General features: G+C 41.2%; 1 protein-coding gene across 2 annotated transcripts in view; it reads right to left on the minus strand.

Moving 5' to 3' along the window:
- Positions 1–10,368: 10,368 nt before the first annotated feature.
- ZNF706 (zinc finger protein 706) overlaps positions 10,369–18,130 on the minus strand; it is an 8,348-nt gene continuing 586 nt past the window's right edge. Inside the window, exons 2-4 of one of the 2 annotated variants that reach the window (XM_027656959.1) lie at positions 15,231–15,367; positions 13,951–14,058; positions 10,369–12,206 (exon numbers count right to left, since the gene is read on the minus strand). In XM_027656959.1, coding sequence (XP_027512760.1) covers positions 13,963–14,058; positions 15,231–15,365 — 231 coding nt within the window. In that variant the 5' untranslated portion in view covers positions 15,366–15,367 and the 3' untranslated portion in view covers positions 10,369–12,206; positions 13,951–13,962. Of the gene's footprint in view, positions 12,207–13,022; positions 13,339–13,950; positions 14,059–15,230; positions 15,368–18,130 lie in introns of those variants that run through there. The other variant, XM_027656958.1, reaches the window with a different exon arrangement.

The following is an 18,130-nucleotide window of genomic DNA, read 5'->3' on the forward strand; positions in this document are numbered from 1 at the left end:
TGGGGAAGAAATGCAGCTGCACAGGGGTCTGCTCAGCCGGTCTGCTGAAGGGGTGCCCAGGGGCAAGGGCATCATCCTGCCTTAGGGCTGTGAAGCATCCAAACATGCTTCTTTTAATATGTTTTGTTGTAATAATTATATCTCAGTAGAAATTACATGCTCAAGACCAAGCAAATGGCAAGGTGCTTACCCTGATTCGCAGGTCTTCATTGGTAACTGAGTCTTAATTTTATGATTGGAAGTGAAAAGCTGACTCACCCTCCCCGGCTACATTCAGCACTGATGCAGGAGTTTTCTGGCTTTACTCTAGAGGCATGAAAAATATCAAGCACAATATGAATTCAAAAATCATCCAGATAAACAGCCCAGTAACAAATAGGGAAGAGTTGCTTTGGCAAAAGGTAGACAGGAACATTGGGAATTATTTTTAACTACAACAATCACTATCAAATGGCTGGAAGGATGGTAGAAGTGCAGTGTTATTACACTGTGCAAAATCTGAGGTAATTTTTTCCTAGAATTTGCTTTGTTTCCCTCATATTATTGAATTCACCAGTCTGTCTAGAATTCCTCTTGCAAAAAACATAAACAACCTGGAAATGGAGGAAATCAGTAAATCCAACTTACCATTAAACCCCTCAGACAAATGAAGCCGTGAAGGCTTGACGATGGCTCTGGCTGCTCATGGGCAGCAGGAGCCCTGTGTTGCCGACTGGAGTCACTCGGTGTGTCTTGCCCACACTGCAGCTATGGGGCTTGGGGCTGCTCACGTAGGATTGTGGCTCTTGTCTCCACAGATCCATTTCCAAATGGCTTTAATTAAAAGAAAGACAGCAATGCCTTTCTGACCAAGACAAAGCTAGGTGGAATAAGGATGCTTGGGATGTGCACCATGAGCCAGCCCAGCCGTGAAGCCGACAGCTTCGCAGGGTGCAGTGCTGGGACATGGAGGGCCGAGTCCTTGGTGACTCGGGCTCACGGGTCAGTCATGTTTGCCATACACGAGTGTGCTCCTTTGCAGCTCAGAGGAGTAGATTTTGCAGATCATGATTAATTCTCCCAGGCATGTGAGTGCTGGACAGAACAATTACAGCTGTGGACAGTTTTATCCTCTCTGCCAAGAGCAGAAAATGGAAGGGCTGCAGAAGGAGACAGTATGATATCCTGAATCTCCTTATTTAATAGTGGAACAAAATGTACTTTTATGCCTGTGCAGTTTGCAGCGGCAAACTGAAGCTTTCTTCCTCTTACCCCAGGGTGCTTTCATTTGTTCTGCCAGCCCATTCCCTGTCAGTCAAAGGATATACATTATTAATGTATAGACTAAATGCTGTTTTCACTCATCCTTTTGCTCTCAAAAGCACTGCTTACATGAAGAAGACAAGGAGGATTTCACCCCAAGATTTTAATCATGTCACACTGATCAATTGGTTTAACATAGATTTAAATGGGGAACTTTTTGTTCTGATTTTTTTTGGGTGTTTTAATTACCAAAAGGATTATTGTTTGGAAGGGGAATACCCTAGTAGCTGCTTGAAGGAGTATCCTTGTAGATCTGTCTGAAACAGCAAAAGATTAAGACTGAAAATATATCTTTATAAATTGTGATTATAAACAGCTTGAATTTATTTTTTTTAAGGGAAAATTTATGTGCAGGAAGAGATGGCACCTACAAAGGAAGTTTGAAATTTTGGGCTAATCCTAATCCAACTGAATCAGTACCCAAGTCATGCTTTTGCCAATTCATGGGCTCATATCAAGACATACATGAATTGTATTTATGCAGAGCCACAGTCAAGTTGAGCAAATCCAAGACCTGGCTGTTTGTGCCCAGAAAGCAGCTATGCTTTGGAAAATACAGGATACAGAACACACATGCAAGCAGCACTTTGGATAACAGTTACGGAGGACTAGGGCACATTAAATGATCCCGAGAGGATCTTTTAATTTATGACTGATGCCACGAAAGTTAAAGGGAAACGCTGCAAAACAGAGATCAGGTTCTTGCCCCGATATCCGAAATGTAAGGGCTGGACTCAGCAAGTCCTTCTCCTCTTATTTGTTCAGCACTTGAGCTGTGTAGGTGGGATCCCTCACGTGGATTTTACACTGCCCACTCCCACTATGCACTGTGCTGAGAAGGAGAGTGGGCGGGCTGAGGATTCATTTCCTCTCACACAAGACATGTCTCTACAGACAGAAGGACACTAAATGAAAAATAAATGAGATGATGAAGCACAAGAAAGAGGTAGAAGCAAACAGGTTGGGCAGGAGATGCTGGAAATTCAGCAAAGCCAATCTGCAAGGTGTTGGCAGTTCAGGGTTCACTGGGGGTAAAACCAGAGTGGTAAGCCTTGACCTGGGAACTAATTACCTTAAGTCCAGGGTGTGAAACACACCCAAGGTTTTTAAAGAGTTGTCTGATTTCCCACTTCAGAACAAGGGCTGCTCAGTTCCACAGTGGTTTTAAGTGTGGGGAGAGCAGATCAGGGCTGCTCCCAAGCCCTCCTCTCTGGGGTTAACTCTTTACCAGCTGAACATTAACATTGCAGTACAAAACCTACCTGTCCACTGCTGTGATGACAACTGCACGGCAAGCAGAGAGCAGAGGGGATTGGGATGGTTGTGGATGTGCAGCCCTGCTCTCTGCCCCATTTGGTCCCAAGTCTTGCCCTTACATCTCTGACTTGCCAGTTCCCTGCCACTAAATAAGGCCACATGTGTGATGGAGGCCTGAAAAGGAGAAGGAGACATGGCAGAGGGAAATGTGGTCTTAAAAAGATGCCTTTGCATGAGTTTGGGCATTAAGGATCAATGCAGTAAATACAAATTAAAAAATATATAGTCTGAAAAGCAAAGACTTTGTGAAGTAAATGATTAACTCACTGAAGAAGAAAAAGCAAGAGCCCCTCTGCTGCTCATGAACTGTTTATCCAGTAAAGAACATAGAGAGGCAAACAAAAAGTTGTTTCAGCATCTGTCAGGTGAGACAACTTCTGTCACAGCAAGGTACCTGTTATGCAGGGGGAAGATTTGTCAACGTGATCTGAGAAGGATGGTGTGGCTGTGACCAGTGTGCATGTGGGAAGTGCCCAGAGAGCCCTGGCCATGGAGCTGGAGACAGCTGTGCCAGCTGGTGTTTGAGACCCAACTGGAGGATGCTGCAAAGGCAGCAGGTGGGAAGAAGCTAGAAAATAGCGACAGAGATCAGGAGGGCAACAGAACAGTCTGGCAGCTGCCACCAACTTCTAGGATGCAGGGTTTTGAAGAAAGGCAGTGAGGTCTAGAGTGAGGATGGTAAAAAGAGGAGGTGAATATGGAAAATCAACAGACGAGGACAACTATCTTTTGGGTAGCTTCCTGGACACCCACTCTCTAAGCAATGAGCAGGGTCAGGCCACATCTGTTGAAGGCTGTACATTAGAGGGAGGGGTGCTGCACAGAGGAGTTGCCAAGGACTTGGAAAAAAACATTGACTAAGGAAGGCAGAAGAATTGGCAAGACTTCTAACTTGTATGAAGGGATTTAGATGGAGACCCAAACCAAACCAAGGGCTCATGTACAACCCAAAGGGATAAGATAGTTATAGCAACACAAGAAAAACTAAGGGGTAGAAGAGACATGGACAAGAGGTTAAGAGTTTTCTTTCAGGGGTATGGAGCTACAGCTTTTGGCTAGACATTCATTTGGAGATGCAGAGAAAGTGGCTGTGATTTATTCCACAGCAAAGAGGAAGATGAAGGAGTTATTGGGAATAAAAATGGTGGCTGATTCATGTTTTTGGAGAGGAAAGACTTACATAGCTCTCCTAGAAAGCTAGCTGGAAATGGGGATGAGGAAAAGACTGCCATAAGAATGGAGAAATTAGAAAATGCTAGCCATTAGAAGACAAAAAAGGATTATAAATAATCATGCTGGTTTTGATATGTCTTCCTAAATTAAAAAAAGGACTGTTTCTACACAATATGAATCCACAGATTGGGATCCATCTCTTAAAATAGGTGGTGTTTCCTACACCTTAGGAAAAACAGAGATGCCTTTCTCAAAAATAAACAATGTGTCCTGTACTCTGAAATCTTGTAACTAAGAAACTGACCCAAGGCTGACCACTGGGATTATTTATTTAATGTCTCTGCACACCAGTTTGCCTGAGCATGGCTTGAGACACACCATAAGAATTTCTGTAAGAATCTTGATTTTGAGTTAAATTCTGCACCATCTGTTTCATTATAATCTGCTTCCATTCACTCTCCAAGGGGACAGTAACAGCTTTACTTGTTTTAAGACGCTGGACAACTGACCTTCAGGAGGAATAACATTTCAATACTTTCTCTCATAATCAGTGTTAGCAACAAAGTCAACAAGTTCTTGGTAGAGCTCATACCTGCCCAAGAGCGAGAGTTTTTTTGCTAAGAAAATTCTGGAAGGCAGCACTTTTTGGCTGTTGAGTTCATAGCTGACAACTCTGCTTTTTTGGTGGAACTTTTCAATGTTCCCATTCCTCTGTTCTAGTCTCCTCTTGAACAGGGACTGCTTTCATTGGGCCTTCCTGTTCACTTCCTTCTACAGAGCTTCCTGGAAATGGAAGGACCTCCATTCTCTCCCTGCTAGCTCTACAGCATGTCATCTCCTGGAGTCAAATTCTGGTCAAAAGCAGTTCATAAATGTACAGTGAAGTCTCAGCATCAGTTTTGTTTAAGTTGCCATCCAGATTTTCCCTTCCTGAGACACCAATTATGTACAAGCCTGTTCAAGAGTACTTGAAGAGATGAGGATCTGGGTAAGGATCAATGCAGCATGTGGAGGTCTGGCATAGACAACCACAACAAGGAGGGATGGAAGAGGAACAAAAAACCAAAACAGTCAAGCACTTAGCACATTCATTACCACATTAGAGGGATGGTGTTTTGGTACTTGCAAAGTATCTGTCATGGGTGCCATATAAAGGACAATCTCTTCAAGACATTGTTAGTTTATTGCCTTTAAATGGACCTTGACCATCATTAGCAGTCAATCAATTCTGAACCAGCCTCAAGTGCTCAAAAGCAAACATTTCATGTAAGCAAATGCACAGTGAACTGTTCTTACAGTCTCTAACTGGAATCCTGCCTTTCCCTCTTCTCCTTTCCTCATGCAGCTATCAAGGGAAAGATGTTTGCTGATCTCTTGCAGAAATACTGACTCCCTGCTGCTTCCCTGCTCCCAGACACAACCTGGCGCCTCTGTTTGTCAGACTCTTCCAGGGGCTCACTTACCCGTACTCTGCAAAGGACTCAGTATTAGGTGCTTCAGCGTTTAGTTCTCCTTCCTGACTAAAGGAATACAAGCACCAATGCAAATATGTCTTGTGGTTTAGGCATTTCTCAAGTGTTTCTCTAGTGACCAGCACTGCAGGATGTTATTTTGCAGCTCTAAACCACCACCCTGCCCCATAATCACAGAGAGCATTTTCTCTACCCAGCTGCCTATTTTCACAAATAGGAACAACAGGATTGCCTTTAAGATACCTCCCTTTCTGCAATTTTGGCTGTCCTTAGCCAAGGGTTTTAGCCAGGGCCAGTTAGACAGGACCAGTTACATTGCTTGTGTGGTTCCACGAGCCTCATGTTGAGAGGGTGGCAGATAGTCAGGAGAGCAGCCCAGACAGCACCAGGTTGCTTCTGTCCCTTTGTAGGGAGTGAAAGGTGAAGTCTGGCCACCCCTGACTAAAAATAAACAGCGCAGTCAAGGCAGAATTAGCACTTAGTAGCTTTACACTGGACGTTTTTATTGTTGCATGGTTGTGCTCCTACATATTCACCCATTCCAAGTGGGGAAGAGGGGGGGGCAACACAGAGATGTCTGGGTCCTGAGAAAACACCTGGACTCACAGAGCAAGCAAGAGGCAATTAATTTCAGAATTGTCTAAGAGAGTGGTATCCAAATCTCTGTCCCTGGGGCACTAGCCTCTCTGAGGTCCACAGTCATGCTGGCCACACAGTGTTTCCAATCAAAAGGCTTATGATAAAAGACCAGGAGAAATTTTGGAGACTGACAGTCACTACAGACCAAGAAAATCTTATGACTTTATCAATTACAATTTGTAAAGTCTGTCTTGGTATAGCACTGTATATGTTTTCTAGGACAGAATACTGCATCTCCCTGCCTCCAGAAATTGTCTTCTGATATACAGACGTCAGTATAATACACTGATTTTAGTAACATATGTGATTTATAGATTTTACAAAGGTGTTCAAGCTAGCTGCTTTCTGCACATGCATGCGAATATTTAGTACATGACAAAATTAAGTTCCTGCTGACTTCAGTGATGCACAATTCAATTATTGTTTGATAAAAATACAGGCAGGCTTTGTCCACTTAGAAAGCAGCCCAGAAGCTGAGAAGTTGCCCTCCTCCGCTAGTGGCGGTTATGATCCACTGTCACATTCTTTCAGCTGCATAACAGCTCTTGCTTTCAGATGCAGAACAGCAAATTCTTTGAAAGATTTACTGCAGCAGGAAAAAGCAGCTATTTACTATTTCTTAACTTTACTTAATATGGTCCTCGATAAACACTATTTCTTAGATCTCACTATGAAAATTATTCTCTTCTAGCATTGATCTGGTAAGAGCTAATAGCAGCAGTAGGTGCCCTTTAGAAAATCTATCCCAGGGTTAATTTTTTTCTAAAATAACAATGAATTTAAACTTGCTTTCTAAATACAACATGCAGCAAGTGAAATCTAGCCACAAATGAAAATTATTTTCCCCTCTGTTTCTGTGTGGAAAGTAAAGCAGCTTCATTGCACAGAGACTGTCCTGGTCAGTTCTCATACTGCACACAGCCCACTGCCACATGAAATCTGAGTTGTGTCTTCAAGAACAGCACATGCAACTGCATTAAGCATTATTGTAACAGAAAGTGAGTAATGACCATAAAAATAATTCTGAATACCAGCAGGACATATTCAAACCTTTTAGACTTTTTGTGGGTTTTTTTTCAGAAGACATCATTCTTCAATTATTCCTTTGGTTGGAAATACTTAGTTTTCACTCTTCAAAGGATCCACAAATATTCAAAATAAAGCAAGCATATTTTTGCAAAATATGCAGTGAGCATTTACAGCTAAAGAAACGTGCACCAAAAGAGTTAAAATTATCAGCAGGTAACGGCTACTGGAATTTGAAGGCACATCAGGAATAAGAAGTTAAAAATTAAGGCCTATCCTGATGGCCTGTGAGTATCCTGACAATTAATATGCATTTGTTTTCCAAGCATACTTTCATTTTGCAAAGCACCGAACAAGACACAAAGGCAGCTTGGGCACTACACTGTTATCAGTAAACTAAGGGTAAAGAAGACAGACACAATATACTCTTGTGAGGGGTTGGATTGCATTGGCATCCATATGGAACAGACAGGCAGCAATGATTAAAGTATAGGGATAGTCTTGAAAACCAGAGGAAGAAATGGCCAGAGTGGTGTCTGGAGAAAAGTCACTCAACCATTTTGACTAATTAGTGCTATGCAGTTTTATATACAGCATAACAGCTATGGCACATTCAGGAGATTTATCAGGCCAGCCTGGTCCTTCTCACTGCCAGCATGCAGGTAAGTAAATACTCATCAGAGCTCAAACTTTAATGAGATGCTCTGGCACGTTTGGGACCTTGAACTGATCCCAAACGTGCAGGATGGAGTACATAAAGCTTCTGACAGCTTCACAGTGGGCAAACTGTGTAAAAAAAAAAAAAAAAGGATTTTCAAAGAGTGGGCCTCCATGGTTGCAGGTGTAAGGGTGTGGATCCTGACTGACTGGGTTTTAGATGGCTCAAAAGTCAACACAGTAACACCTTCAATAGCAGAGTCTAAAAACACAGCTGACGTTCTAAAAGGCAGATACAAAGCCTATAAATATCTATGGAAGATAAAGTTAAGTATAGGTCCATAACCTGATGACTAAGGGAAAAAAAATGGAAGATAAGATTCACAAATAAGTAATAAACAGCATTTTTTACTTCAGTCAAAAGTTAACTAAATGTTAAGAAGTTAAAAGAGTAAGCTAAAATAGGCAGAGGACTTTGATGGAATTCAAGTTGGAAGGTAACAACTAATTACTCTTACCCTAGGATGCTCCAGCAATCAGCCATGTCACTATGGATCATGACTGCTGCTCTCTGAGAACTCATAGAGCATAGAAAAGAGCCCAAGAAAGTAGTGGGACAAGCACAAGGAATTTAAAAACAAAGGGACTCTGTCAGTCAACATAAATCTGGAAAAAAGGCTAGAATAATTTTTATAAAAATCTCTTAGTAAACGCATAATGAAAAGTAACCCAGCAACAGTCAGACAACAAGGATTTGTCAGGAATAAAGTATGCCACACCCCACTACCATCCATCTCCTTCTTTGTGAAAACCACCCTGGTGCCCACAGGCATACAAGATCCCAAATCTCCCTGTTGTTGTAAAGGACTTTGTCAGTTTGTGAAGTCCTCACAGGTGAAATACAGAGCTCCAATCCATACTGACCACAAGGAGAATCACAGCAGTATAAAGTGCTCTCAAAAAGCAGTTCCCAAAGGCTTACTGGGAACCTGTGAAGTTACTCAAGCAGGGTCCCGCAAGGCTTTGCCTGGGATCTATCCCATCAGTGTGTTCATGAACAACACAGACTAAAGAGTAAAAGAGGGCATCTGGAAGACTCCCCCCTGTTACCACACTTGGATGAACTGTAAACAGTTTGGTCTGAGATCCATTAGAGACAGCTAAGTGGACACTAAATAGAGGGACACAGTGGAGATTATTAGTGGTACCAAAATGCATCTAGGATGTTGGTGCAAAAAGGCTAATATAATTCCAGTGTATGTTAACAGAATGCAAGTGCCAGAGGTCAGTTGTCCCAGCTACTCTGCACTAGCCTCAACCAGCACTTTGGGTCACATTTTGGACCATACAATTTAAGAGCACAGACTGGAGAGGATCCAGAGCACCAGCAATTGCTAGAGTTAGATGATGTGACCTATGAAGAGTGATTCAATTAACTGGGTTTATTTTGAAGACTAGAAGGAGAACACAATAGCAATGTTCAAATGAAGGCACTATTCATCACATCTATTGCCAATGAGAACAGTAAGCAATTGACTTAACCTGCAGGATAAACTCTTGCTGTGGTAACTCTCCAGTTGTGCAGTTAAGCATGCTGCTTACAAGGTCATGTGATCCTTTTCACTGGAAGCTTTTAAGAGTTACAGAAACACTTGCTCGTTAGTCTTGGTAGATTTGATCCAATTTCTGAGCAAGGAGATGGTCTAGATAACTCACTGAGATTTCTGTTAATCCATACTCCTCTGAAAGACCTCCTGCATTCAGTAAATTTTGCACACTGTAATTTTGTAACAGCTACAAAGAAGGAACACACATGTACATTTGCCATGCCATCAAAGTGCTGCATGGATCTTGAATTTATATATTTAATGGACAGTATTTTTCAAAGGAAAGCTGTGCCATATTTCCTGAAAAAACTGAGACACAGACAGAACAGATTTCTGTTAGATAACCATGTTGGGACAACAATAGATTCCTCCTTTCCCAGGAACCCCAATGCTAAAAGCTACGTAAGAGAATTATAAAACATACATGCAACCTAATCCACTTTTTTTTTAAAGCTACCAAGATAACACAACTCGAGAGTTGTGAGTCTATTGTGCCATATCTATATAAAAACTGTAACACAACAGACAATGTATTAAAAGATTTCAAAATAATTTAAAAAATGGACAGTAAAATTCCACAGACAGCACTTCATACCCTCCCACTGTCTGAACTAGAGCAACATCGCTGATGATGCTACAGAATATGTAAAATCACAAACTGAATACCAGTGCAAACATGAGTTTTGGAGCTGAATTCAAAGTCCACTGCAAAACCTGTAAGGTTCTAAATAGGTAAATCAAAGGCCCCCAAATTACACACAGCAGATGACTGGGTAGACAGAAACACAAGCTGACCTTTAGTTTGTTTGTGGATTCTGTAGGACTAATTTAGTTTACCGGTCAGACCCTGGAAGACTAGGCTTCTAGTAAAGCCAGGTAATTCCCAACTTGTTTCTATGAAAATAGGAAACAAAACAGACCTCAAGCCTATCATTTTTTGATGATAAAAGACATTCCACCTAATAGTTCTTCTTATCAAGATGGGAAAACTGTTCAATATAGTTTACAGAAATGCTACAAATTCCTTCATTACTATGTGGTTTGCAAACAGCCTGTGGTCATTAGCTTTACTTACTTGAGCTGAAGTGTTTTCAGCAAATAACTAAAAGGGATAGTCTCCAGGGATGTTTCAAGAGCACTGTATAAAACCAACTATTTCCCTAAGGCTATGCAGCAACTGTCTTCAACTTTTATTTCAGATCTTTCACACAGCTTTTTGATAGCAACAAACCAGAAGCCCTCCGATAGTGTAAAGCAGATGTAAAGAAACAAGCCTAAGTAAGTCTGATTAACAAAATTGCTAAACTGTTCTTGATTATTCAATAGTCCCCAAGACAGCTTCACCATAATCACAAGTTCTTTTACTCTGAGATCTAAAGTGAGACATTTTTTCAGAACATTTTAAGTGTCGCTTAAAATGTGATTTCAGATGCTGCTTAAAGAGATTCCCAGAAGATGTGGGCTTCTGAAAATCCAAAATCACTCTTTAAAGTTGTTCCACAAGTATCCATGACAGCTGATGTCCATACTGACAACATAAAAGCCCTTTACCTGAATGCTGACCCTGCACAAAGATGAATCTTTCTCAAGGGAACACAGGAAGCTTTCCATGCCTTTTTTCTTTCTTGCAGTTAGACAGCTTCAAGTTCCATGGCTGTCCACAGCCAGGAAATTAATTTTCTAGGTGCAGCAATACTTGATTTTAAAAGCAGGCAGGAAATATGACATTTTACATTTTTAATTCTCTTTAATCAGACACATTACAACACACAACTGTGTCTTTAGCCAGGTACCAGGGTGTGTTACCTCCAGATCAGGAAGAGATGATGGAGAACTAGTCCTTCCTCTGACCTTTTAGGTATAAGGAGTATTGCAGATAATTCTAAATGAGGACTATTCCCACATTTGGTACAGCCTTTACAACATTTCAGTCATAGCTTTCATTTAGTTCTGTAATTGAGATTACAGCTATTGTAGCTAGGGATCTTATTGAACCAAGCATCATCCTTTCCTTCCAATAATAGAAACCCCATCGTTTCAGAAGGTATTTTCAACTTGAGCATCATGGAGTTTTGAAAACACAGTTCTAACTGAAGTTAATCATCCCACTACCGATGCAGCTTTCCAACTCTTCAGTGCTCATTAAGAGAGATTGTTTATGAAACAAAGTCTTTTTATTTAATGCTACACAATCTGAATTGAAGGAATAGAACATATACTTCACCTCAGGACCAAGCTATAGGGATACATCCCCAAACATTTTTCAAAGTAAAACCAGATTATCAAATACCAATCAGCGCAAGAAACATCTTTATCCATTTGCACTCAGCGTATTCTTAGACAAACTACAGCATCAGAACATTGCAGTACCTCTCCCCCATACAGCACAAAGGTCAAGAGCAGATTTCTTGCCTTGTGGAGCCAGTTTGTCGGGATATATGTATTGATAACATTAAAGAAAAATAAATCAAGCGTTACATTCTCATGTCAGGTGTACAAGTGCAGTAGTGGATTACGCTGAGGAGAATAACATTATCTATAAAAGTTAAGTGGTATACAGGTTATCCCAGAGTGACTATAATACAGAGTAACTTTATGCCAAAGTAAGTATTTACAGAGATACTGTCACAGCAAAGAGGACAGGAAGCTAGTCTCACAGAAGTAGTTCAATAAAGAGCGAATGAGTGGACGAAGACAAAGGCTTTGACTTTATATAATAAAATACCAAGTGCATTCTTTTAAGTGAATGAGTCTTTGAGACTATGGTCCTAGATTTTAGGAAGCCATTTGAAGGCCAGATGTACAGTCCTGCTGCATAGCAAGGGTTAGTTGGACTGCCAGAATTTTTACACCTATTGTAAACTCGCAAATCCCAGCAATTCTACTATTGCTTCTCACTGCAGAGTCAAAACTAAAGCTCTTAAATAAGCCCCCTCAAAATGTCAAAGATGGAAATTTGTATGTTTGGATGTTTTTCCACTTCTGTGCTGTACATCTGGGATTAGAACTCAGCCCAGAACAGTTTAAAGATAATTATGTTTATCTGCTCAAATGTTCTTGGCCAGAGTTATTATCCAGCTTTTTCTTATCAATGCAACTTTAATCACATCTGATTTCTTTAAGTAGCCATATTATTTTAGTTACTCTGGCTCTTTTCCAACACTCTTATTTTAAGCTGGCTGTGAAGGAAGGTTATTAATGGCTGGCTATTTTACGTATTTCTTGAAGAGAGAAATAACCAGACAGATTTGAGGGGGAACATGTGTGGTTGACTGCTCAAAATATCATTAAAAATATTTTCAAACCCATTTTTCAACTAAGAGCAGATTTGCTTTAACCTAGTATTTGTAAGCATTTTTCAAGTCAGCATACCCAGAAGCATTCAAACCTGCCACCCCTCAGCTTCCTCAGTCATCTACCTAAACAGAAAGGATAAAAGCATAACCAGAGTCTCTCCAGTGCATGACTTAAAGGAACATGATCCCTCACAGTAAAGGAATCCTATTTGAAATGGCTTGCAGTATTTAGGTTCCAATACCCAGGACAAAAATGCAGGAGGAAGTCTCATGATTCTCATGCAGCTGCTTGGGCAAGTGCTGTGCCTTGAGCCGTCAGCTTGACCACTAGTGGCTGGGCTCAAGCAGGCAGCACACTGGACAGTAAATATGAGCAGCTTCCCTTTCCATTTTAATTTACTGTAATGTACATTACTTTCAGTGGAATGATACTGCTCATGTTTTGGCAGGATGGGGAAAATTCCACTTTTGTCTTTTTTATTATTTTATAAGGCAGATAATGCAGAAAGTTGAAACAGAATTTCTACAAGGAGTTAATCTGTGATATTGTAAAATCAAAGTACTACTTTATTAAGTGAGTTATTTTACACAATATGAACATCAATATAATTACAATTGTAAAAAAATTTTTATAACAAGTATGGACTGATTTTTCAGGATTTCCAAATAGGGCACAACTGTACATTTACACAGAATTGTCTTTTCAAGAAGCCCAGGAGGGAACAGCATAAAAATATGAATGTTTCTGTAGCCCCTTCATTTTTGCTGATCAACAGTTTTAGAAAAGCAGCTGCAGGTTTGTTATGTAAGGTCTGACAGTAGAAGAGTCAATAGGTGTCATGACTTCACCTATAAAAAACAAGAACAACTCAGTTAAGCTGAACCGTTACACAATGCTGCTTATCTCTGTGTGAATGAAATACCACAATACTGCTTTTTACCTCATTTCAGCCTTTTATTATAACCACTTTCAGTTACAGCCTAACAACTGGCTACTTCTACAGTTAAGTTTTGTATTTGAATGCAGAAAAATCCGCATTCACCTGTATATCAAGAACAAAAAGGCTCAATTGTTGGAAATATCCTAAATTACTGTCTCCTTTACATGTTTTGTAGTGACAGATTGTATTTATGTATTTTGTTCAAAGCAAAACTAACATTTCAAAGCAAGAACTAAATAATGAAGTATTCCTACAACACTAAGAATGAAGATTTGAAATAACATTAATCCCTTTTAAAACAACCTCTGTGCACACTGAAATGCCACAGCCATTTCACCCACGTAAGTACTAGCTTGCTTCTTGCTTCTCCTTTTAACAGTTCGGGGGTCTAACTTTAACCTACAGTAATTTTTATATTAAAAGAAATTAAGCAAGTTTTAAGTCCCAGTTGTTGGTGGTAAAAAACCTGATTCATAATACAGCTTTCTCAGATAATCAAATTAAAAATTAAGGTAACGACCTGTAGACAACTTTACGCCTGAACATCAGCCAATTCTGGAGGAAGTGGAGTCTTAGGATGCTTGCTTTCAAAGTGCTGTTTGAAGGTCTTGGGATCCGGCATTTGAGTCTGATTAAAGAGAGACATTAAACTTTATGCACAGTATAAGTGTTAAAGAATGCTACAAAACCTATTCCCCACTATGTTTTATTTTCTTTTCCCTGAAGCAAACTGTCTCCTCAATGACACTGCTCTGGTGACAGAAGCACCACTAACTTAGCTGCAGGGTAGGATAGAGTATTTAACCTCCTATTTTCAGAGGTGCTTTTAAGCACTACTATCACACAGTTTTGGCACGTCCATCAATGGTGCTATTCTTGCTAGGTATCTCCCTGCATATCTTACACTTCATATGTTGCTTTGGTGGAAAACCTCCTTATTATCTTCTTTTTCAACACCTTAAATGTTTATCCTTTTCAGAATCAAATCTTTATGAAAGCTATTTCTTTTGCTTATCAATAGGCCAAGAAGTTATATGGCATGAACTGATTCCCTACTTGGCACCAGCTATCTCAGACCTTTGCTACAACACAGCTGCAGACATCCACTGCCCAAAGTGATGGATGCTGCAGCCTGATTTCACAACAAATACTTAAGGGAGCAACCCTTAATCTGGAATCTTATCCAAGACATTTAAAGTGACAAATCTATTCTGGGACTGACCATTTAAATGAAAACGGCAAGTTTATCCTTCAGCTCCAAACTGAGCACATTCAGGAAAACCAGCCAGAAGGAAACGTACAATCTGATTAGGGCCTGTATTTCTGTTCTCTTGTCAAGTAAGTTATTCTGGCAAAAGTTACTGTGTATCAAACTTACACTAAAGCTTTTGGCACCACCGCTTTTCCTCTCTGCATCAACATCAGTAACAGCTGATTCTAAGATGAGCCAATTCCATCACAAAAAAGTATGTTTCCTTTTGGAGATTGAACAGGAAGCAATCTCACACTTTTCAAACTTTGTATCTCACACTAACAGCACATGCAGACCACTGCAACACAAACGGCAAAATAACTACCCAAACCGGACCTGTACATGCCCTCTGATTTTCTCCTATCTCAATTATCAGTACAGCTGAATCTGTAAGCAAGTCACATAACAGATGCAAATGCTTCTTATAGCTACAAGCTCGACAACCGCTTTAAGTATTTTAGTTTCCACTACACAATCTTCTAAAAATTCTGCTCTAGGCTGAAAGACAGACCTCCCTACAATACTATTTTGACTTCAGTTCCTCTTACCCTACAGACAGTGCAGGTATATATCAAGGCAGCCTTGGCTGCAGCCTTCTGATCATGTCCTTGTTTCTTTTTTTGCTCAGCTTGCTTTTTGGCATTTTTCTGCTGCGACTGAATCTTCTGCTGTCCACGAGCCATATCTACAAACAAAAAGAAGACATTTAGTCTACAAACATGAGAAACTACTGCTGCTATCTGACTCAGCAGCTGTAATGATGAGCACAATGCAGTCATGCACTCTGTCCACAAGGCCTACAACTCCCATAACCCAAAGACAACAGACATCTGTTCTTCACTATGTAAAGACTATGGGTTTAGTGTCCCTTTTCAAATACACACCAGAATTATTAGGCCATTCTAAGGTTTCTTCCTCTACAAAGATTCAAGGTCTCTTTTGAAAAGTGTTTTCAATTGTCAGAATAATTAAAAGTTTCCTTTGCAGTTAATAGAAACTTATTCTCTATTTCCAAAGGGACAGAAAAATTCTGGGGGTTTGTTGTTATTTTCTTTTTTTCCTCAAAGTTTCCGACTCAGCCTTTATTTCTGGAACTTGAAACAAGTTTCAAGAAAGGCAAATTGAAGTATTACCTGAGGTGTATTAGTGCCTTTTGGTGTAGGTGCTTGTGAGCTGCTTTGAAGTTGGGAACACCAAGAACAACAGGTCACCCCTCTTTATTGAAAGATATTTTTACAGGTGGCCATCTTTTTTATTTTCAGCCAACGTTACACGCATATGCATTTCTTGAAAAGAAATGAAATCGCTCCCATCAGAAGCCATTACTCTACATAACACAGGAGCATAAAGAAAGCAAATGTTATTGCCATATGCCACTACAGTGTCCACCAGAAGAAGAAATGAGATGCAAGAGTCACATTTCAGGGAGCATCAAGACATCACATATGCAATGCTCCAATAGCAATGCTCCACCTGCACCCAGCCCACCAGAGACACCCAATTCAGCCTGTGCCCCACCCCCAGAGCAGACACCAGGCAGGATTTGGGCACACCAACAGAGCACAGTTCAGAGTGTGGTTATGTAACCCAGCAGCCCAATTTCTGCTGCTGTCTTTCTCTGAGTCCCTCACAGTCCAGGCACGATCCAGTTGTGCAGCTCTCTCAGAAGCACAACGCTGACTGCCCAAGCACAGCACAGCCAGTGAAGTCCATTGTTCTCAGGACAACTAGCAAAGTCTAGTGTTCCCAGGAGGATGGCTGCTTGGTCACTGCCCCTCCACATGACCTGGGCACTTGCTCCAAGTTTGGCAGTCGTGGCACTGTCCACTCTGCAGCTACACCAGGCCCGTCATGTGGTCCTTCCCACCAGGGCAGGCGGCCTCCGGCTGTGAGAGAAAGGCCTATCCAAACAGTGACTGACCTCCAGTAAATATGTGTGAAAAGCCCATAAAACCATTATGAAAATGAAGTCTACATGAAACACCAACACGTGAAAATTCACTGGTACTGTGAGAATTTCTGGACAGGTAACATCACAGTGCCTAACAGCAAAAACACAGTCCTGAGACCCAGAACAGCTCCTGTGGATTGAGAGGCACCTCTCGGGCCACAGGCCACTTCTTTCACTGTATCAAACACCACCACGTAACCCTCTGCAGAAGCACTACAGTACGTCTGCAGGGTTCGCTCCCCTTCAGTTTCTCTAAAAGAGAATTTAGAAGTCCATATGGCTAACAAAACTGAACATAGCACAAATTCCATTAAAAAGCACATAGAAATACACGTGGCATTCAACAGTTTTCATAAGATACAGCATTGCCTGCTAATAAGACTAAAAATATCAGTCTGTGTTTCACTGTATGCCACAGCTACTCCAGGAAACCCCAGCCAGGGCCTCACACTGTTTATATACAGCATGGCTCAACGAGAACACTGGATTCCCATTTAAAATTTTAAAATAGGGGAAAAAAATGCAATATTGCCAATAGCTTTGCATACACTGGAAGGAACTGTAGGTTTTATTTCGCTTCTATTTTACCGGCATTAAAGCAATCCTACAGAAGTCAGGAGGGTCCCAACAGAAAACAAGCAGATGTAACAAAAAATAATTCTTTTCACAAAGTGTTTGCATATTACTTTGTATTTTAGTGCCTTGATAAGCAGTACATTGCAACAACCAACCACACCGAGCTTTTGTATGTACTTGGCAACTGCTGGTTTTAATTAAGTCACAGACAAGAAAATATGACCAAAAACATCTGCTCAAAAGTATCAACCACCATACTATGCCCGAGATGAAAAATCCAAGAGTTTAAATACTGAAAGTTACATTAATACAGCTGACAGAGAGTGTACCTGAAACACAAAGAAAATTAAGATTTAAATTATCATTACTCTAAAAAAGTTACAAAAATAACCCCAAAGCTCGTTTAAAAGAATAGCGAGCTCATCAACAAAGCTAAATAAGTATTTCAATTGCTCAACGCAGGTTAAGTGTTGTTTTCCTTATGAGGCACACCCTCACAGAGTCCAGCAGACCGGCCGGCTGCCTCCAAATAAAGAACGCGTGAGCACGTAGGACACCCAACACATGGAAAAAAAAATCTGATACCAAACCGTAACAGGATTTTTTGCTGCCAAGTCACAGCAGCAGCAGCAGCGCGGGCACCGCGGCTGGAACCCGCAGCACGGCAGTGTCTCACACCGGGTCACCTCCCTGTAAGTAACCAGAGCCCGAGCCGAGTTTCAAGTCCTAAAACTGGACACCGACAGCTGCTTCCGCTGTCACTTCCAGAGACGAATAGCGGCGGGAGGCACCGTCTGAGGCCTCCCCGGTGCTCCCGCGGGGCTCGGCGGCCCCTCCGCCAGGGACAGCCCGGCCCGGCCCGGCCTGCGCCGCGCGGGGACCGGGGGCGGCCGCGGCACCCGGGCGAGCCAGGCGGGGCAC

This window comes from Corapipo altera, unplaced genomic scaffold (assembly GCF_003945725.1).
Source record: "Corapipo altera isolate COAL_440 unplaced genomic scaffold, ASM394572v1 52b, whole genome shotgun sequence".
Lineage (NCBI taxonomy): Eukaryota > Metazoa > Chordata > Aves > Passeriformes > Pipridae > Corapipo > Corapipo altera.